Below are 22,056 nucleotides of genomic sequence, written 5' to 3'. Positions count from 1 at the left end.
GGCTGAGTGTCCACTTTTCACCATGCTCTCCCCCCTCCTCTTCTCTCTGAAGCCCCATACCCTGGACAGGCCAGAAGCGTAGCCCAGCCGGGGAGTACGAGCAGCTGTGGAAAGCGGCAGACCCTCCACCTGCCCATGGTGGGGGGCCCAAGAGCAGTCCACAGCCATGTTCCTGCCCCTTAGGTTCCCAGCCCTGGGCAGATGGAGGGTCCGTAGCTCCCCACAACTGCTGGAAGGCTCTTATCATGGCTGGGCTGCAGCTTCGAGGCCCTGTCCCCCGGCTGGAACTGTATCAGGATAAGAGCTGCACGAACAGCTGTGGGGAGCCCTCCCCCACAGGCAGCTAGAGGGGCCTGGGCTCCCCGGCCCCACTCTGGACTCTGGCTTGGTCAGGGGCAGGGTCTTGGGGGGAAGTGGAGGGGCAGGGGTGGGGGTGCCCTGGTCTCCCCCACTTTTGGGAAGACTCCACCACCCCTGGTTTGGGAGGGTTACTGAATCTGTGAAGGTAAGTGTGGTGATCCATGGATATCTTGTATATAGTGGTCTGTAGGGTTTCATTGTTGAAACTGACTGTAGTGTCCCGGATGTTGATGCTGGTTTGAGAGTGTTCTAGAGAGAATTTGATGGACAGGTGGTGATTGTTGAAGTTGTGGTGGAAATCTCTGAGGGAGTTTAGGTTGTTTGTCCAGAGGATGAAAATATCACCGATCTATTTCAGGTGTATCATTGATTTTGTGGTGCATTTGTCCAGAAAATTCTTCCTCAGGATGGCGCAAGAAGAGGGCCCATGTTAGTGAGATGGACAGGCTTACACAGAGCTCTTCTTTAGGTCACTGTGGAAGCTCAAAAGCTTGTATCTCTCACCAACAGAAGTTGATCCAATAAAAGATATTACCTCACCCTCCTTGTCTCTCTAATATTGTGGGACTGACATGGCTACATCAACTCTGCATACAACCATGAAGAGGTTAGTATTTTGGGGAACCATCCTAGTACCCTTGGCTGTTCCCATGGTTTGAACAAAGTGTTTATTGTTGAATGTAAAATTGTTATGTGTGTACACAGAAAAAAAACCCCCAAACCCTCCAACCACATACCCCTAGTTATCACCTACCACTCCATGCTGGGACTCATATGGGGTATCATTAAACAGCTACAACCCATGTTCGATGTGCTCCACATCCTGAAAGAAATCTTTCCCAAACCCCCTCTTCTGGCCTTCAAACAATCCCCAAACCTCACCAAGATCATCAGCAGAAGCAAGCTCCCTAGAGACCAGTGCCCACCAACTCAAAGCAGCACCAGACCCTGCCAGAAGAACAGATGTAAAACCAGAAGACATATCTCCCCTGCTGTGATGATCAATACCCCTCCCAAAACACTGCTCAAGATCCAGGGGTCTGACACATGCCTGTCGCAACATATGGTGAACCTCATCCAGTGCATTAAATGCCCAAACAACAACTATGTGGGTGAAACCAGACAATCACTACATTCTCAAATAAAGGGTACGTCTACACTACGGGATTATTCCGATTTTACAGAAACCGGTTTTTTAAAACAGATTGTATAAAGTCGAGTGCACGCGGCCACACTAAGCACATTAATTCGGCTGTGTGTGTCCATGTACCGAGGCTAGCGTCGATTTCCTGAGCATTGCACTGTGGGTAGCTATCCCATAACTATCCTATAGTTCCCGCAGTCTCCCCCGCACATTGGAATGCTGGGTTGAGATCCCAGTGCCTGATGGGGCAAAAAACATTGTCGCGGGTGCTTCTGGGTACAGCCTCACTCCTCCCTCCGTGAAAGCAGCAGCAGCCAACCATTTCGCGCCTTTTTTCCTAGGTGAACTGTGCAGACGCCATTCCATGGCAAGCATGGACCCTGCTGAGCTCAAGACAGCAATCATGGACGTTTTAAAGACCTCGCGCATTATCGTGCAGTCTATGCTGAACCGGGATCTGCAAAGCCAGGCGAGGAGGCGGCGGCTACGGCAGCGCGGTGACGAGAGTGATGAGGACATGGACACAGAATTCTGTCAAACTGTGGGCCCCTGTGCTTTGGAGATCCTGCTGGTAATGGGGCAGGATCAAGCCATTGAATGCCGATTTTGGGCCCGGGAAACAAGCACAGATGGTGGGACCGCATAGTGTTGCAGGTGTGGGACGATTCCCAGTGGCTGCGAAACTTTCGCATGCGTAAGGGCACTTTCATGGAACTCTGTGACTTGCTTTCCCCTGCCCTGAAACGCCATAATACCAAGATGAGAGCAGCCCTCACAGTTGACAAGCGAGTGGCAATAGCCCTCTGGAAGCTTGCAAGGCCAGACAGCTACCGGTCAGTCGGGAGTCAATTTGGAGTGGGCAAATCTACCGTGGGGGCTGCTGTGATGCAAGTAGCCAAAGCAATCACTAAGCTGCTGCTATGAAAGGTTGTGACTCTGGGAAATGTGCAGGTCATAGTGGATGGCTTTGCTGCAATGGGATTCCCTAATTGTGGTGGGGCGATAGTTGGAACCCATATACCTATCTTGGCACCAGAGCACCAGGGTACCCAGTACATAAACTGCAAGGGGTACTTTTCCATGGTGCTGCAAGCACTGGTGGATCACAAGGGACGTTTCACCAACATCCACGTGGGATGGCCGGGAAGGGTTCATGACGCTCGCGTCTTCAGGATCACTACTCTGTTTAAACGGCTGCAGCAAGGGAATTACTTCCCAGACCAGAAAATAACAGTTGGGGATGTTTAAATGCCTGTAGTTATCCTGGGTGACCCAGCCTACCCCTTGATGCCATGGCTCATGAAGCCATACACAGGCAGCCTGGACAGTGGTCAGGAGCTGTTCAACTACAGGCTGAGCAAGTGCAGAATGGTGGTAGAATGTGCATTTGGCCGTTTAAAGGCTCGCTGGCGCACATTACTGACTTGCTCAGACCTCAGCCAAACCAATGTCCCCATTGTTATTGCTGCTTGCTGTGTGCTCCACAATCTCTGTGAGAGTAAGGGGGAGACCTTTATGGCGGGGTGGGAGGCTGAGGCAAATCACCTGGCCGCTGATTACGCACAGCCAGACACCAGGGTGATTAGAAGAGCACACCAGGAAGCAGTGCGCATTAGAGAAGCTTTGAAAACCAGTTTCATCACTGGCCAGGGTACAGTGTGACTGTTGTGTTTGTTTCTCCTTGATAACCCCCGTCCTTGATTGACTCATTCCCTGTAAGCCACCCCTTCCCCCCCCCCTTTGATCACAGCTTGCTTTCTACGGAAATAAAGTCACTCTAGTTTAAAAATCATGTATTCTTTATTAATTAATTATAAAAAGAGGGAGAGAACTGACAAGGTAGCCCGGGTGGGGTTTGGGAGGAGAATAGTAGGGAAGGAAAAGGCCACTAAAAAAATGTCATAATAATGAGAGCCTTTTGGTTGGGCTGGCCACTGGGGTGGAGTGGGCGGGTGCACGGAGCCTCCCCACACGCGTTCTCACTCGTCTGGTGGGTGAGGAGGCTAAGGAACATGGTGAGGGGGGAGGGTGGTTATACAGGGGCTGCTGCGGCACTCTGTGATCCTGCTGCCATTCCTGAAGCTCCACCATATGCCGGAGCATGTCAGTTTGATGACGCAGCAGCCCCAGCGTTGCATCCCGCCACTGCTGATCTTCCTGCCGCCAGCTCTCATCTCAAGCATCTCTCCTCTCATCTCGAGTGTCTCTCCTGTCCTCACATTGGTCCCTCCTGTCCTCACGTTGGTCCCTCCTGTCCTCACGGTCACTGGCATCTTTCCTGTACTTTGCTACCACGTCCTTCCACTCATTCAGATGAGCTCTTTCATTGCGGGTCACTTCCATGATTTCTGAAAACATTTCTTCTCGCGTCTTTTTTTTCCACCGCCTTATCTGAGATAGCCTTCGGGACGGAGTAGGGAGGCTTGAAAAATTTGCACCTGCGTGAGGGAGGGAAAAAAGGGAGAGAAGTATTTAAAAAGATACATTTTAGAGAACAATGGTCATACTCTTTCACGGCGAACAACACTATTCACCTTACATAGCACATGTGTCTTCACTACAAGGTCGCATTTTGCATCTTAATATTGAGTGCCTGCGGCTTTGGTGTTACCGTTGAGTGCTACTTCTTTCCTGTTAACGTGCAGCAGCAGAAAGCACCCCGTGGCTCGCATCATGGAAGATCACCGTTAAACACCCCCTTTTTCCCCCCCTCCCACCGCGTGGCTGGTAGCAGGAAAGATCCCTGCTAGCCAAATGCGGAAAAGCTCAGCGCCAATTGCGCCCCTCCCCTTCCCCCCGCTTGGCTATCTGCAGGGAAGGATTTCTTTTAAGCCACAGGAAAACAGCCCAGTAGGAATGGCCATCTCTGTCCCCTTACTTACATTCCTGAATTTCAACCAGGTTACCATGAACGATATCACTCTCCTGAGGATAACACAGCGAGATAAAGAACGGATGTTGCTTGAATGCCAGCAAACACCGGGACCATACGCAGCTAGGCTTTGTCATGCAATGATACCAGATTACTTGCTACATGCATGGCGTGGTCAAGTGTCCTACCATGGAGGACGGAATAAGGCTGCCCTGCCCAGAAACCTTCTGCAAAGGCTTTTAGAGTACCTCCAGGAGAGCTTCATGGAGATGTCCCTGGAGGATTTCCGCTCCATCCCCAGACATGTTAACAGACTTTTCCAGTAACTGTACTGGCCGCGAATGCATCCCAAGTCCTCAGGGCAAATTAATCATTAAAAAACACTTGCTTTTAAACCATGTTTTATATTTACAAAGGTACACTCACCAGAGGTCCCTTCCATGGCTTCATTGTCTGGGATAGTGGCTTGGGAAGGCTGGGAGGGTAATTCCGTCAGGCTGAGAAAAAGCTCCTGGCTGTTGGGAAGAACGGAGTGCTGTGTGCTCTCTGCAACCTCGTCCTCCTCTTCCTCCTCCTCCTCTTCCCCGTCCGCAGAATCCTCAGGCATGGCTAAGATTACCCCCACCTCGGAATCCACGGACAGGGGTGGGGTAGTGGTGGCGGACCCCCCTAGAATTGCATGCAGCTCAGCCTAGAAGCGGCATGTTTTTGGCCCTGCCCTGGACTTTCCGTTTGCTTCTTTGGTTTTCTGGTAGGCTTGTCTGAGCTCCTTAACTTTCACACAGCACTGTACTGAGTCCCTGGTGTGGCCTCCTCTGCATCATGGCCTTGGAAATTTTTTCAAATGTTTTTTCATTTCGTCTTTTGGAACGGAGTTCTGTTAGCATGGAATCCTCTCCCCAGACAGCGATCAGATCCAGTACCTCCCGTGCAGTCCATGCTGGAGCTCTTTTTCGATTCTCCGGAGACTGCATTGTTACCTGTGCTGATGAGCTCTGCGTGGTCACCTATGCTGGTGAGCTCTCCACGCTGGCCAAACAGGAAATGAAATTCAAAAGTTCGCGGGGCTTTTCCTGTCTACCTGGCCAGTGCATCCGAGTTCAGATGGCTTTCCAGAGCGGTCACAATGGTGCATTGTGGGATAGCTCCCGGAGGCCAATACCGTCGAATTGCGGCCACACTAACCCTAATCTGACATGGCAATACCGGTTTGAGCGCTACTCCCCTCATTGGGGAGGAGTACAGATATCGGTTTTAAGAGCCCTTTATATCGATATAAAGGGCTTTGTTGTGTGGACGGGTGCAGCATAAAATCAGTTTAATGCTGCTAAATTTGGTATAAACGTGTAGTGTAGACCAGGCCGAACTCACACAGGAAAATGATAAAAGACCAAAATGCCATATTGCACGTGGGAAACACTTTTCACAAACCGATCACTCAATATCTGACCTCTCAGTTGTCATCCTCAACGAAAACCTGCACAACACCGTCAAAAGATGAGCGTGGGAGCTCAAATTCATAAACTTTGTTAGACACTACAAATCATGGTCTTAATAAAGACACTGTATTTATGGCTTATTACAACAATCTGTAATCTACTACCCACACCCCTCCACACGCCTTTTTTTGTCCTTTGACTGCAAAGGTGTTAACTGGTCACTTCAGCTTGAATAGTCTCTGATTTACAGTACGTGTTAACTACTTATGCTAAACAATCTGTCCCACCTTGTGTTTAGCTGTGAGCACCTTTCGCAGACCTGAAGAAGGGCTCTGTGTAGCTCCAAAGCTTGTCTCTCTCACCAACAGAAGCTGGTCCAATAAAAGATATTCCCCTCCCTCCTCCCCCCACCCCCGTCTCTAATATCCTGGGACCAACATGGCTACCACAACACTGCAAACTACTGAGGCCAGGTCTACACTACAGAGTTATATCAGTGTAACTACGTCGCTCAGGTCAGGGCTGTGAATAATCCACAACCCCCGAGTAACAGTTATACTGACCTAACCCCTGGTGTAGACAACACTGTGTCAGCGGGACAGCTTCTCCTGTTGATGTTGCTACCACAACATTGACAGGAGAAGCTCTCCCATCGGTGTAGGAGCGTGTTCACTTAAGCGCTGCAGCTTTGCCGACACTGTGTTTTAAGTGTAGACCTGCCTTAAGTAAGTTACCCTCGAGGTTGAACTAGAGTAGATCTTTTAGCGAGACATGCAATCTCAATGTAAAGTCTCCAAGAGATGAGTTTACACAGCCCTTGGGAAGCTGTTCAAATAGTTAGTTACCCTCCTTGTTAAAAAGTTGTCTTACCTCCAGTTTGAATCTTTCTGACTTCAATGTCCAACCACTAGATCTTGCTCTGTCTTTATCTGCTAAATTAAAGAGTCCCCTACTATCTCTTCTCCCCATGTAGGTATCTACATAACTTATGTCACTCAGGGGTGTGAATAAACCACCCCGCTGAGAAAGGGAAGTTAAACCAACATAAGTTCTCGTGCGCACAGTGCTATGTCGGCAGGAGAGCTTCTCCCACTGATATAGTTTCTGCCGCTTGTGGAGCTGGGTTGTTTATGCCAACGGGAGAGCTCTCTCCCATTGGCACAGAGCATCTTCACCATATGTGCTGCAGCGGCACAGCTGTATCTATACAGCTGCAGTGCTGTACGTACAGACGTAGCCCAAGACACCTCTTAACTTCCTCTTCAATAAGATAAATAGACTGAACTGTCTCTTATCATTCTTATAACTCTTCACTAAACCTTCTTCCAATCTGTCAACATACTACTTAGAGTGTGGACACAGAACTGGATTTAGTACTCTAGTAATGGGCTCCCCAATGCCATATACAGAGGTAAAACCAACTCCTTTTGGATACTTGACAGCGCTGTTCAACGTATTCATAAATGATCTGCAGAAGGAGGTAAATAGCGAAGTACCAAAGTTTGCAGATGATACAAAATTACTCAAGATAATTAAGTCTGAGCTGACTGCAAAGAGTTACAAAGGGATCTCACAAAACTGGGTGACTGGGCAACAAAATGGCAGAAGAAATTCAATGTTGATAAATGCAAAGTCATGTATTTGGAAAACATAATCCCAACTATACGTACAAAATGATGGGGTCTAAATTAGCTGTTACCACTTAACAGGGTTGTGTGCAATGGGGGGAAAGCAGGGGCAAGCGCCCCCCCAGTAATCTGTGGGGGATGCAAAACTCCTCTGGCCTGGGGTCCCTGGCAAGGGGTGCAGAACTCCTCCTGCTCCTGGGCTGCGGTGGGGAGAGCAAACTTCTCCATTGAGTGCTCTCCCTGCTGCAGCTCAGGAACAGGAGGAGTTCTGCACTCCTTACTGGGGTCCCTGCGCTGGAGGAATTTGCTCTTCTCCCCACTAGAGGAGTTCTGCGCCCCTCACCGGTGCCCCCCCAAAAGCAGTGAAATTTAAATTCCTGCACACGCTGTGATGCTCTGTACCTCGGGGGACCCCAACAGCCCCATGTTCATCCTTATAATATGATTGTGTGGTATCCAATGCAAAGTTTGTCATGTCGGGTGTCTTCAGAAGGGTCATGATGCACTGAGCATGGTTGTTATAGTGATGTTATAGTAATGTTGTAGGTTATAATTTCATGTATATAGTTATGAGGCTGAAAATGTGTCCTTGTGGCTTAAAGCAAGCCCAGACAAAAACTCTCCAAGAGCAGAGAGGTAGTTCACACCTCATCAGGACAGGTATGGGACAAACCCAACCCAGCCTCACAGGAACAAAAGATGCTGGCCTAGGCAGCAACAAAAGAATCTGTTAGACTCTCGAGGGAGTCACCCCCTTTCCCTTGGTCAGTTTGGGACTGTGATGAGGTAATGCTCACCTGACTCTGAAAGGGAGGGGGGGCAAAGCGAAGAAGGAAGAAAGAACATGATAAAAGGGAGAGACATTTGCCAGGCTCTTCCTCTTTCTTCCACCTCCATCTACAGACACCATGACCACCAAGCGACTGAAGCGCTGATCAAAGGGGAGAGCCTGGCTGAAGGGCAGCCAGCCAGCCTGTGGTGAGAAGCATCTAAGTTTGTAACGGCATTGAAAGTGTTAAAATCAGCTTAGATTGCGTTTTGCTTTTATTTCATTTGACCAAATCTGACATGTTATGCTTTGACATATAATCACTTAGAATCTATCTTTATAGTTACTAAATCTGTTTATTCTACCTGAAGCAGTGTGTTTGGTTTGAAGCATGTCAGAGGCTCCTCTTGGGATAACAAGCCTGGCACATATCAATTTCTTTGTTAAATTGACAAACTCATATAAGCTTGCTGTGTCCACCGGGCATAACTGGACACTGCAAGACAGAGGTTCCTAGGCCTGTGTCTGGGACCGGAGATATTGGCTAGTATCATTTGCTTGCAAGTAGTTGGGAGCAGCTTACATGCCAGAGGCTGTGCATGAACAGCTCATGAGTGGGGGTTCCCACAGCAGAGCAGGGTCAGGCTGGCTCCCAGAGTCAAGGATTGGGGTGACCTAGCAGATGACCGGTCCGGATAACACCAGAGGGGAACGTCACACAAGCCCAATGTGCAGTGGCAGCTAACAACGCTAAAAGAATGTTAGGAGCCATTAGGAATGGGATAGATAAGAAGACAGAAAATATCATAATGCTGCTATATAAATCCATGGTACACCCACACCTGGAATACTGTGTGCAGTTCTTGTCACCCCATCTCAGAAACAATATATTAGAATTGGAAAAAGTACTGAGAATAGCAACAAAAATGATTAGGGTCTGGAACAGCTTTCATATGAGGAGAGATTAAAAAGACTGAGACTGTTCAGCTTAGAAAAGAGACGACTAAGGGGGAACATGATGGAGGTCTATAAAATAATGAATGGAGTGGAGAAAGTGAATAGGGGGGTGTTATTTATCCTTTCACATAACACAAGAACCAGTGGTTACTCAATGAAATTAATAGGTATGAGCTTTAAAACAAACATAAGGTAAGTATTTCTTCACACAATGCACTGTCAATCCATGGAACTTGTTGCCAGGGGATGTTGTGAAGGCCAAAACTATAACAAGGTTCAAAAAAGAATTAGATAAATTCATGGAGGATAGGTCTATCAATAGCTATTAGCCAGGATGCTCAGTGATGCAACTCCATGCCTGGGTGTCCCTAAACCTCTGACTGCCAGAAGTTGGGACTGGATGACAGGGGATGGATCACTCAGTGATTGCCTTGTTCTGTTCATTCCCTCTGAAACAGCTGACCACTGATAGAAGGCAGGATATTGGGCTCAATGGACCATTGGTCTGACCCAGTTTGTCCCTTCTTATGTTTTAATACAGCCAAATGTAAGGTCATACATCTAGAAACAAAGAATGTAGTTCACATGGACACCAGCATAGTGTGACAAAAAGAGCCACAGTCCCTGGATGTATAACTAGGAGACATTCTGGCAATACTGTGTCAATAAGTGCTCATCAGTGTGAGTAAGGGGTCCTCAAGCTAGTCCTCTGCAATTACTGGGGTCCAGGCTTTTAGGATGCTCTACCTGACTCCAGTTTGTTTTTATTTGTCCAGCCGAATTTGATTTGGCAGCAAAGTTTTTTTGCTGTTGTTTTATACCATTGACTGAAAGGAAAAATAAGGTGCTGTAGAACAGGGATAAATTATGGAGGAAAAAGTCAGAGGAGTGGCCTGGGAAAAGCCATGGTAAACAATTGTATTCAAAGCAACCCAATGAGACCTTCAGAAATGTCTGTTTGATAGAGACGGGTATTTAACTAAAGGCCAAGCAAAATTATATGTGGAACATTGTGGGGTCTTTTAGAAAGACGGAGGTGGCCATCTAGTTCAAGAATACAGTAGAATTAGTAAGCATTCTCCAAGAGAACAGCTTCACACCACAATACATGTCTGGCCATTCAATACCTTTTTTTCAGCCTTCAAAGCTTTCTGTGTCTTTTCAAGGTCAGATGCAAGTTGCTTTCTCCAATCTCTCTCCTCTGATAATTTACTTTCAAGTACTTCAACCTTCTCCTGGTGGCTTTTCAGCATCTGCAATTGTTCAACAGCAGCATCTGTTATGAGTCACATCCACAGTCTTTCATACACTAGAAAGATGAGGGCTGGGATTCTCCAAGCTGCTGCCAAGATTTGGATTCCCAATTCCCATGGCAACCCAAGCATCCAAATCCCCTAGGCAGAATTGAAAATCCCAGCCAAGAACCCTAAATTACCTTGTCCAGTACTAGTTTTCAGAGATCATCAACATATCAGAATCACAGACAATATATAAACCAGGGGTCGGCAACTTTTCAGAAGTGGTGTTTCGAGTCTTCATTTATTCACTCTAATTTAAGGTTTCCTGATTGCTGCCTTAAATCATGATTAAAATCAGTGAGTTAAATCAATCCACCCTGCTCCATACTCCTCCATACAGAGGTGTGTGAGTGTTATTTTGGCAGAGTACCATAGCTGTAGTCTTGCCACTAGGAATGCTCTGCCTACCAAGCCTGGTAGTCTAAACCAGTGGTTCCCAAACTGTGGGGTGCACCCCTATGGGGCATGGCAGAATGTTCAGGGGGGCATGGCAGGGCCCGGGTCAGCCCCCATGGGGGAGTAGGGGAAGGAGCACCACCCAGCCCCAGCCCCTGGCTGCAGCTCCACTCCTGGAGCACAGATAAGGTTAAGGGGGAGCATGACGTGAAAAGTTTGGGGACCCCAGTTTCAATGGACAATCCTCCTACTGAACTACTCCTGTGTGGTACAGCCATCTTGAAAAGTCACAGAGAGGGTTGCTGAAGCAGCCAGAATACAGTCTGTTAAGGAGTTTGTAGGTCTAGCTCAGGACTTTAAATTACAATTTTAATTGATAGACTATAAGGCCAGAAGAAACAATTATGCTTAAGTAGTCTGATCTCTTGTTTGAAGTGAGCTTATCTTTTAGAAAAACATCCAATTTTGATTTAAACCAGAGATCGGCAACCTTTCAGAAGTGTTGTGCTGAGTCTTCATTTAGTCACTCTAATTTAAGGTTTCACGTGCCAGTAATACATTTTAACCTTTTTAGAAGGTCTCTTTCTAAAAGTCTATGATATATAACTAAACTATTGGTGTATGGAAAGTTAATAGGGTTTCAAAATGTTTAAGAAGCTTTATTTAAAATTAAATTAAAATGCAGAGCCCCCTCCGCCCCGGACTGGTGGCCAGGACCTGGGCAGTGTGAATGTCATAGGTTGCCTACCCCTGATATAGACCATGCTAAAAATACTAGAGTGCAAGGGGTGGGGTTTTAACTCAGTAATGATGGAAGGAACTTAATGAGAGCGGTCAGAGGGGACAGATTACCCCTTTCCCCATGCCATTAATTAATATACTGCTGCAATAATTACACCCTTCCAGTCCCTGGGGCAGCTTGAAGTAAGGGCCAGAGGAGACACAGGAGACAAAGAGATTATGGGAAAGGAGAAGTGTCAACAGTGGAGCTGTGCAAGTAATTGATTTTTTCAGTTCCTGGCTAAACTGAGAAAAAAAAATAGCTTCGGGCTGACCTGCAATGAAAATTATTTGAATGTTTTGGCAAACCAAAGAAGTTGGAAAAATTTTGTTTCAGGTCAAATAAATCATTTTGATTTTGGTGTTTCTTTTATCTCGTTTTCAATCAAATTGAAGTAGTTTAGAATTGAAAAACTGAAATGTTTCAGTTTTTCAGAGTTTTTTTTTATATAATAATTTGGTGTTTGTGAAATGTTTTGGTCGACCCAAATCTGCATTTTTTGGTGGAAAAAAATTTTGGGCAAAAATTGTTGCCCTGCTGGGCCTGGCAGGGCATTGATCAGGAGATGGGAAGGAGGCAGCTGGAGCTGGCAGGGCATTGATCAGGAGACGGGAAGGAGGTAGAAGGTAAGGGTGACATACTGGATGGGGGCAGAGTTGTGTACTGCCTCAGAAGGAAGGACAGGGAGTTTAAGCATCAGGGAGCCTGAGAAGGGATTCATGGGGGTGGGGGACAGGGTCAGAGTGGAAGGGATGCCAGATTACTATTGCTGCAGCATGCTGGACAAACTGCAGGAGGAAGAGATGCCAAAGATGCTGATTCCCTTGGCATGAACTGAAGAAGGGCTGATCGTTCCAGAACAGTTGCATGGGAATAGCAAGTACCCACCTAGTAGAATTTTTAACCAGAACAGTTGGTTCCTCAGCGAAGTTCTCTTACCTCTTGGAAATCTTGCACTTTTTTAGTTGTTTCTTGATCTTTCATGCTGGCTTCAGTTTTATTCATCTGTGCTTTGAGTAACTCTGTCTCTAAACTTGTGATCTTGATGCAAATAAATCCCAAGTTTAAAAACATACACTTGCCATTTGAATCATGAAAACACTTATTATAGAAACAGCAACTCTAGAAACAGAGAGGCTGGGAGAAAACGCTGAGAGCTGCCTATGCCATGCAAGCTCCAGCACAGTCTATGGATGTTGGTCAAAAGGGTGGATTGGCTGCTCAGGACCAAACTGTAAAAGGGAGAACCCAGCTGCACAACAAGGGTCTCTGGAAGAACGTGGGAAAGAGATCCAGACACCTTTTTAACATTACGTCCCCACATCGACTGCTCATAGATGCCTTCATCCTGCCGGTCCCCAAAGAGGAACAGCCAAGGAGCCCAACAGACCCCATCATTGTGGTACAGAGAGACCTCCCTAACCTATAAATGAGGAAAGCTTCTCCTTCCCCTACTCAACTGACATGTGCCTTTGCCCCCTCCTCCCCCAGAAGAGCTCAGGAGCACAGCTCATCCAGGCGGATACTGGGTCAGATTCATAGCTCCTTCCAGCCTCTAGCACCAGGGAGCCATAATGCTGGCTTAGAGATCAGTCCTGCAAGGCATCAGGCACTCTGGACCTGAGCCAGCAAAGCATTTAAGCATGAGCGTACCTTTAAGTATGCTAGTAGTTCCATTGATCTCATCAGGGCTACTCACATGCTGAATGATAAGTACTGGATTAGGGCCTTAAACATCCTCCAGGGATCCTGCTAGCGTAGGGCAATCTCATGGGGATAAAAATGAGCCCTATAGGCTGGGATTGTCAAGGGTCTTAGGGAATTAAAATCCCCCTCTCCTTGTGACTTGTGGAAGTCAAACTCATGCTTTGAGTGCTGAAGGACGCAGGTTCAAACCCCGCATTAGCTGAAGCAGGGAATCATTGTATTCACTCCGGCTGTCAAATTCTGCTGTTTGTATAAACATTTCTAATGACTTTAACATCTCCATACAGCTGAGCTGACCTCCCAGAACCAGCATGCAGCAAAAGTGAAAATGCAAAGTAAATGGTTATATGCAAAAAGATATAAGGACACATTCTATGGAATGACACTAAGGATTAATGTGCCATTTACATATGCACTTTCCATGTACAAATATACTTTAAAACAGGGGTGCCCTGCCTATGGCCCTCGGGCTATACACGGCCCACCACAGCATTTCATAAGGCCCGTGGCCTGCTTCAACTCAGTAGACTAACGGACGATTCGCTAGTGTTTTGTCATCATGCTTACATCACTTTAGTTTACACAAGGAAGTATCAGGAGTAGCTTTACTGTTTTTAACCTGTTTTCTATAATTCATGTTTTATACACTGATTTCTTTGTTTTTAAATAAACAATACCGTACATAGGTTCTTTCTATCTAAACACATATGAGACAAGCTGAACTTAAAATATAAATCAATACAGGTGCCTGGAAATCTTATTAAAATACGTAGAACCTGCTTGGCCCACGTAAAGCTGTGCTTAGGTATATATCGGCACCACTGCTTTAAGAGAAAGACAAATTCACACAACTGAGGACTCAAGGGTCTTACAACATTCTGTTTTCTTCTTGCATTCTTCGCACATACGCAGTTGTCATCAACATTCAGTACAGTAAAAAGAACAGGAGTACTTCTGGCACCTTAGAGACTAACACATTTATTTGAAGCAGCAAAGAATCCTGTGGCACCTTATAGACTAACAGACGTTTTTGCAGCATGAGCTTTCGTGGATGCATCCGAAGAAGTGGGTATTCACCCACGAAAGCTCATGCTGCAAAAACGTCTGTTAGTCTATAAGGTGCCACAGGATTCTTTGCTGCTTTTACAGAACCAGACTAACACGGCTACCCCTCTGATACTTGACATTTATTTGAGCATACAGCCCATGAAAGCTTATGCTCAAATAAATGTGTTAGTCTCTAAGGTGCCAGAAGTACTCCTGTTCTTTTTACAGATACAGACTAACACAGCTGCTACTCTGAAACCATTCAGTATGGTAACTCTTCACTTAACGATGTAGTTATGTTCCTGAAAAATGCGACTTTAAGCGAAACGATGTTAAGCAAATCCAATTTCCCCATAAGAATTAATGTAAATGGAGGGGGTTAGTTTCCAAGGAAATTTTTTTTCACCGGACAAAAGACTATATATATATATATATATATATATATATTTTACACACACACACACACACACACACACACACACACACACACACACAGTATAAGTTTTAAACAAACAATTTATACTGGTACACAGCGATGATGATTGTGAAGCTTGGTTGAGGTGGAGGACTCAGAGGGTGGGATATTTCCCTTACTGCTAAATGATGAACTAGCAATTGGTTGAGCCCTCAAGGGTTAACTCGCACACTCTACCGTACAAGGCAGCAGGAAAGGAGGGAGGGCAGACAGAGACAGAGACACACACCCTGTGTGTGTGTGTGAGAGAGAGAGATGCGCATTTCCCCTTTAACTATGAAGAGTGGGGGTCAGAAGTACACTGCCTTGTTAATTAGATCAGCAAGCCTTGAGACCAGACCGCAGCTGCTTCTGCCTGGAAGCTCCCTCTGTCGTGTGTCCCCCTCGCTCTATGGAGATGGGGTAAGCGGGGTGCAGAAGCAGGGGGGAGGGGGACACCCTGACATTAGCTCCCTTCTTCCTCCCCCACCCCCAGCAAGCAGGAGTCTCAGGGAGCAGCTCCAAGGCAGAGAGCAGGAGCAGCACATGGTAGTGAGGGGAGGGACAGCTGCAATTGCTAACCTGCTGGGAGTGGGGAGATGATAAGGAGAGCTGATGTTAAGTTAAGTTAAGACCAAAGCAGATTGTGAAGAACTTCAAAAAGATCTCACAAAACTAAGTGATTGGGCAACAAAATGGCAAATGAAATTTAATGTGGATAAATGTAAAGTAATACACATTGGAAAAAATTAATAATTTAATTTAATAACCCCAACTATACATACAATATGATGGGGGCTAATTTAGCTACAACGAGTCAGGAAAAAGATCTTGGAGTCATCGTGGATAGTTCTCTGAAGATGTCCATGCAGTGTGCAGAGGCGGTCAAAAAAGCAAACAGGATGTTAGGAATCATTAAAAAGGGGATAGAGAATAAGACTGAGAATATATTATTGCCCTTATATAAATCCATGGTACGCCCACATCTCGAATACTGTGTACAGATGTGGTCTCCTCACCTCAAAAAAGATATTCTGGCACTAGAAAAGGTTCAGAAAAGGGCAACTAAAATGATTAGGGGTTTGGAGAGGGTCCCATATGAGGAAAGATTAAAGAGGCTAGGACTCTTCAGCTTGGAAAAGAGGAGACTAAGGGGGGATATGATAGAGGTATATAAAATCATGAGTGATGTTGAGAAAGTGGATAAGGAAAAGTTACTTACTTATTCCCATAATTCCAGACAGGGTCACCAAATGAAATTAATAGGCAGCAGGTTTAAAACAAATAAAAGGAAGTTCTTCTTCATGCAGCGCACAGTCAACTTGTGGAACTCCTTACCTGAGGAGGTTGTGAAGGCTAGGACTATAACAATGTTTAAAAGGGAACTGGATAAATTCATGGTGGCTAAGTCCATAAATGGCTATTAGCCAGGATGGGTAAGAATGGTGTCCCTAGCCTCTGTTCATCAGAGGATGGAGATGGCTGGCTGGAGAGAGATCACTTGATCATTGACTGTTAGGTTCACTCCCTCTGGGGCACCTGGCATTGGCCACTGTCGGTAGACAGATACTGGGCTAGATGGACCTTTGGTCTGACCCGGTATGGCCGTTCTTATGTTCTTATGATGGGGGGCTGCCAGTCCACCCGGTTCCCAGCCCCCACCAGCTAGCTCCAACGGGCTGCTCTTCCTGCAAGCAGTGGACAAAGCAGGTGGCTGCCAAACAACGTTAGAAGGGAGCATTGCACAACTTTAAACGAGCATGTTCCCTAATTGATCAGCAACGTAACAACGAAACAACGTTAACCAGGACGACTTTAAGGCCTGGTCTACACTACGCGTTTATACCGAATTTAGCAGCGTTAAACCGATTTAACCCTGCACGCGTCCACACAACGAAGCCCTTTATATCGATATAAAGGGCTCTTAAAACCGATTTCTCTACTCCTCCCTGACAAGGGGAGTAGCGCTCAAATCGGTATTGCCATGTCGGATTAGGGTTAGTGTGGCCGCAATTCAACAGTATTGGCCTCCGGGAGCTATCCCACAATGCACCATTGTGACCGCTCTGGAAAGCCATCTGAACTCGGATGCACTGGCCAGGTAGACAGGAAAAGCCCCGCGAACTTTTGAATTTCATTTTCTGTTTGGCCAGCGTGGAGAGCTCACCAGCACAGGTGACCATGCAGAGCTCATCAGCACAGGTAACAATGCAGTCTCCGGAGAATCGAAAAAGAGCTCCAGCATGGACTGCACGGGAGGTACTGGATTTGATCGCTGTATGGGGAGAGGATTCCGTGCTAACAGAACTCCGTTCCAAAAGACGAAATGAAAAAACATTTGAAAAAATTTCAAAGGCCATGATGCAGAGGAGGCCACACCAGGGACTCAGTACAGTGCCGTGTGAAAGTTAAGGAGCTCAGACAAGGCTACCAGAAAACCAAAGAAGCAAACGGAAGGTCCGGGGCAGGGCCAAAAACATGCCGCTTCTAGGCTGAGCTGCATGCAATTCTAGGGGGGTCCGCCACCACTACCCCACCCCTGTCCGTGGATTCCGAGGTGGGGGTAATCTTAGCCATGCCTGAGGATTCTGCGGACGGGGAAGATGAGGAGGAGGAAGAGGAGGACGAGGTTGCAGAGAGCACACAGCACTCCGTTCTTCCCAACAGCCAGGAGCTTTTTCTCAGCCTGACGGAATTACCCTCCCAGCCCTCCCCAGCCCAGACTATCCCAGACAATGAAGCCATGGAAGGGACCTCTGGTGAGTGTACCTTAGTAAATATAAAACATGGTTTAAAAGCAAGTGTTTTTAATGATTAATTTGCCCTGAGGACTTGGGATGCATTCGCGGCCAGTACAGTTACTGGAAAAGTCTGTTAACATGTCTGGGGATGGAGCGGAAATCCTCCAGGGACATCTCCATGAAGCTCTCCTGGAGGTACTCTAAAAGCCTTTGCAGAAGGTTTCTGGGCAGGGCAGCCTTATTCCGTCCTCCATGGTAGGACACTTGACCACGCCATGCATGTAGCAAGTAATCTGGTATCATTGCATGACAAAGCCTAGCTGCGTATGGTCCCCGTGTTTGCTGGCATTCAAGCAACATCCGTTCTTTATCTCGCTGTGTTATCCTCAGGAGAGTGATATCGTTCATGGTAACCTGGTTGAAATTCAGGAATGTAAGTAAGGGGACAGAGATGGGCTGTTTTCCTGTGGCTTAAAAGAAATCTTTCCCTGCAGATAGCCAAGCGGGGGGAAGGGGAGGGGCGCAATTGGCGCTGAGCTTTTCCGCATTTGGCTAGCAGGGATCTTTCCTGCTACCAGCCACGCGGTGGGAGGGGGGGGGAAAAGGGAGTGTTTAATGGTGATCTTCCATGATGCGAGCCACGGGGTGCTTTCTGCTGCTGCACGTTAACAGGAAAGAAGTAGCACTCAACGGTAACACCAAAGCCGCAGGCACTCAATATTAAGATGCAAAATGCGACCTTGTAGTGAAGACACATGTGCTATGTAAGGTGAATAGTGTTGTTCACCGTGAAAGAGTATGACCATTGTTCTCTAAAATGTATCTTTTAAAATACTTCTCTCCCTTTTTTCCCCTCCCTCACGCAGGTGCAAATTTTTCAAGCCTCCCTACTCCGTCCTGAAGGCTATCTCAGATAAGGCGGTGGAAAAAAAAGACGCGAGAAGAAATGTTTTCGGAAATCATGGAAGTGACCCGCAATGAAAGAGCTCATCTGAATGAGTGGAAGGACGTGGTAGCAAAGTACAGGAAAGATGCCAGTGACCGTGAGGACAGGAGGGACCAACGTGAGGACAGGAGGGACCAATGTGAGGACAGGAGAGACACTCGAGATGAGAGGAGAGATGCTTGAGATGACAGCTGGCGGCAGGAAGATCAGCAGTGGCGGGATGCAACGCTGGGGCTGCTGCGTCATCAAACTGACATGCTCCGGCATATGGTGGAGCTTCAGGAACGGCAGCAGGATCACAGAGTGCCGCTGCAGCCCCTGTATAACCACCCTCCCCCCTCACCATGTTCCTTAGCCTCCTCACCCACCAGACGAGTGAGAACGCGTGTGGGGAGGCTCCGTGCACCCGCCCACTCCACCCCAGTGGCCAGCCCAACCAAAAGGCTCTCATTATTATGAAATTTTTTTAGTGGCCTTTTCCTTCCCTCCTATCCTCCTCCCAAACCCCACCCGGGCTACCTTGTCAGTTCTCTCCCTCTTTTTATAATTAATTAATAAAGAATACATGATTTTTAAACGAGAGTGACTTTATTTCCTTAGAAAGCAAGCTGTGTTCGAGGGGGGGTGTGGCTTACAGGGAATGAGTAAATCAAGGGGTGGTGGGTTTCATCAAGGAGAAACAAACACAACAGTCACACTGTACCCTGGCCAGTGATAAAACTGGTTTTCAAAGCTTCTCTAATGTGCACTGCTTCCTGGTGTGCTCTTCTAATCGCCCTGGTGTCTGGCTGTGCGTAATCAGCGGCCAGGTGATTTGCCTCAGCCTCCCACCCCGCCATAAAGGTCTCCCCCTTACTCTCACAGAGATTGTGGAGCACACAGCAAGCAGCAATAACAATGGGGACATTGGTTTGGCTGAGGTCTGAGCGAGTCAGTAATGTGCGCCAGCGCACCTTTAAACGGCCAAATGCACATTCTACCACCATTCTGCACTTGCTCAGCCTGTAGTTGAACAGCTCCTGACTACTGTCCAGGCTGCCTGTGTATGGCTTCATGAGCCATGGCATCAAGGGGTAGGCTGGGTCCCCCAGGATAACTACAGGCATTTAAACATCCCCAACTGTTATTTTCTGGTCTGGGAAGTAATTCCCTTGCTGCAGCCGTTTAAACAGAGTAGTGCTTCTGAAGACGCGAGCGTTATGAACCCTTCCCGGCCATCCCACGTGGATGTTAGTGAAACGTCCCTTGTGATCCACCAGTGCTTGCAGCACCATTGAAAAGTACCCCTTGCGGTTTATGTACTGGGTACCCTGGTGCTCTGGTGCCAAGATAGGGATATGGGTTCCATCTATCGCCCCACCACAGTTAGGGAATCCCATTGCAGCAAAGCCATCCACTATGGCCTGCACGTTTCCCAGAGTCACAACCTTTCGTAGCAGCAGCTTAATGATTGCTTTGGCTACTTGCATCACAGCAGTCCCCACAGTTGATTTGCCCACTCCAAATTGATTCCCGACTGACCGGTAGCTGTCTGGCGTTGCAAGCTTCCACAGGGCTATTGACACTCGCTTCTCAACTGTGAGGGCTGCTCTCATCTTGGTATTCTGGCATTTCAGGGCAGGGGAAAGCATGTCACAAAGTTCCATGAAAGTGCCCTTACACGTGTGAAAGTTTCGCAGCCACTGGGAATCGTCCCACACCTGCAACACTATGCGGTCCCACCAGTCTGTGCTTGTTTCCCAGGCCCAAAATCGGCGTTCCACAGCATGAACCTGCCCCATTAACACCATGATCTCCAATGCGCTGGGGCCCACAGTTTGAGAGAATTCTGTGTCCATGTCCTCATCACTCTCGTCGCCGTGTTGCCGTAGCCGCCGCCTCCTCGCCTGGCTTTGCAGGTCCCGGTTCAGCATAGACTTCACGAGAATGCGCGAGGTCTTTAAAACGTCCATAATTGCTGTCTTGAGCTCAGCAGGGTCCATGCTTGCCGTGGTATGGCATCTGCACAGTTCACCCAGGAAAAAAAAGGCGCAAAACGGTTGTCTGCCGCTGCTTTCACGGAGGGAGGGGTGAGGCTGTACCCAGAACCACGAGCGAAAATTTTTTTTGCCCCATCACGCACTGGGATCTCAACCCAGAATTCCAATGGGTGGGGGAGACTGCGGGAGCTATGGGATAGCTACCCACAGTGCAATGCTCCGGAAATCGACGCTAGCCTCGGTACATGGACGCACACCGCCGAATTACTGTGCTTAGTGTGGCCGCGTGCACTCGACTTTATACAATCTGTTTTAAAAAACCGGTTTCTGTAAAATTGGAATAATCCCGTAGTGCAGACATACCCTAAGTGAGGAGTTACTGTATTCACCTAAGAGCTGCTGAGCATCTGCAAATCCCATGGACTGTTAAGTGATTACGATGTAATAAATCGAAACAGGGAGATTGACTTGCAGTTGTACTATTCAGCCACTAGATGTCTGTGTGGCATGTTGAAAGTCCCAGGCAGGGAGGGGTGTCTGAAGCTGCTGAGGGAGCCATGTTCTCTGATAAAGGCAGTGCTGCCAGCCCATCACAAGTTATGAGATTGCCTTAAAATCATGAGATTAAAAAAAAAAGTTTAGGTTCCTTTTCTTTGCCTTCTGGGTTTTGAGCTTTTTGGGGTCACACCTTCAAGCTTTCCTCTGCAACCAGAACTAAAAATGTCTTCTTTTTTTTTAAATGAAAGCTGAGATCCACAGAATCACAGGACTCCCGGATCTTGGGCTTTAAGAAAAAACATCAGATATTATGAGACTTACGATGAAAATCGCAAGAGCTGGGTGCACGGTAACGGGCGGTTCAAGGAGGTCTATGACTCTACAGCCTATGACACAGACTACGCTACCTTCCTTCTGCTGGTATAGGACAAGGGTTGGGGGGAGGGGAAGGGAACTGGCAAAGCTACCAACTGCTTTAGATGGAAACCCAACTACTTAGATACTGTCCTTTTGTACGACTTTACCCTCCAAACAAAAGTGACAGCGAACTCTCCCTTCAGTGACTGAATACATACTAGGCTACTCCCCAAAGGGAGCTTACCAAATATCAAGGTCCAAACGTAAGTGCTACAGGTAGGCACCTAAATCTATAGTTAGGCACCCACATAAATGGCCTGATTTTCAGAGGTGCTCCCACTAAAGTAAAGGATGACGAGGTCAGAAGCTGGAGATACCACCCAGTTCTGTTTCCTAGCTACAAAAGGAAACAGGAAAAGTCATTCAGGCGGAAGGCTTACAAATCAACCTAAACAAAATCAGCGCAGAACTGCAAATCATCAGGAATTAAGGACCCAAGATCCAAGCTGGCAGGTGAAGGGATTCTGGATCTGAGGATGGGGATTTGGACTATTGGAAAAATAAATCTAGACGCAGCCCACAAGTCCTAGCAAAACCGCTCCTGATGGACCTGGGATGGAGTTATCATGATGATCCTGTGCTTTGTCTTATTCTAAAGCTCAGAAGATTGATAGGAACAGGGC

General features: G+C 47.2%; 1 protein-coding gene across 10 annotated transcripts in view; it reads right to left on the bottom strand.

The window, feature by feature from the left end:
• CCDC30 (coiled-coil domain containing 30) overlaps window positions 1-22,056 on the bottom strand; it is a 140,407-nt gene that overhangs the window by 42,594 nt on the left and 75,757 nt on the right. For 9 of the 10 annotated variants that reach the window (XM_039508921.1, XM_039508923.1, XM_039508922.1 and 6 more), the window contains 2 exons: window positions 12,584-12,685; window positions 10,297-10,422 (listed from right to left, as the gene is read on the bottom strand). In XM_039508921.1, coding sequence (XP_039364855.1) covers window positions 10,297-10,422; window positions 12,584-12,685 — 228 coding nt within the window. The remainder of the gene's footprint in view (window positions 1-10,296; window positions 10,423-12,583; window positions 12,686-22,056) is intronic. The other variant, XM_039508924.1, reaches the window with a different exon arrangement.

This window comes from Mauremys reevesii, linkage group 21 (assembly GCF_016161935.1).
Source record: "Mauremys reevesii isolate NIE-2019 linkage group 21, ASM1616193v1, whole genome shotgun sequence".
Classification (NCBI taxonomy): Eukaryota; Metazoa; Chordata; order Testudines; family Geoemydidae; genus Mauremys; species Mauremys reevesii.
Note: the sequence above shows the minus strand (reverse complement) of the source record. Positions and strands in the feature narration are given on the sequence as shown.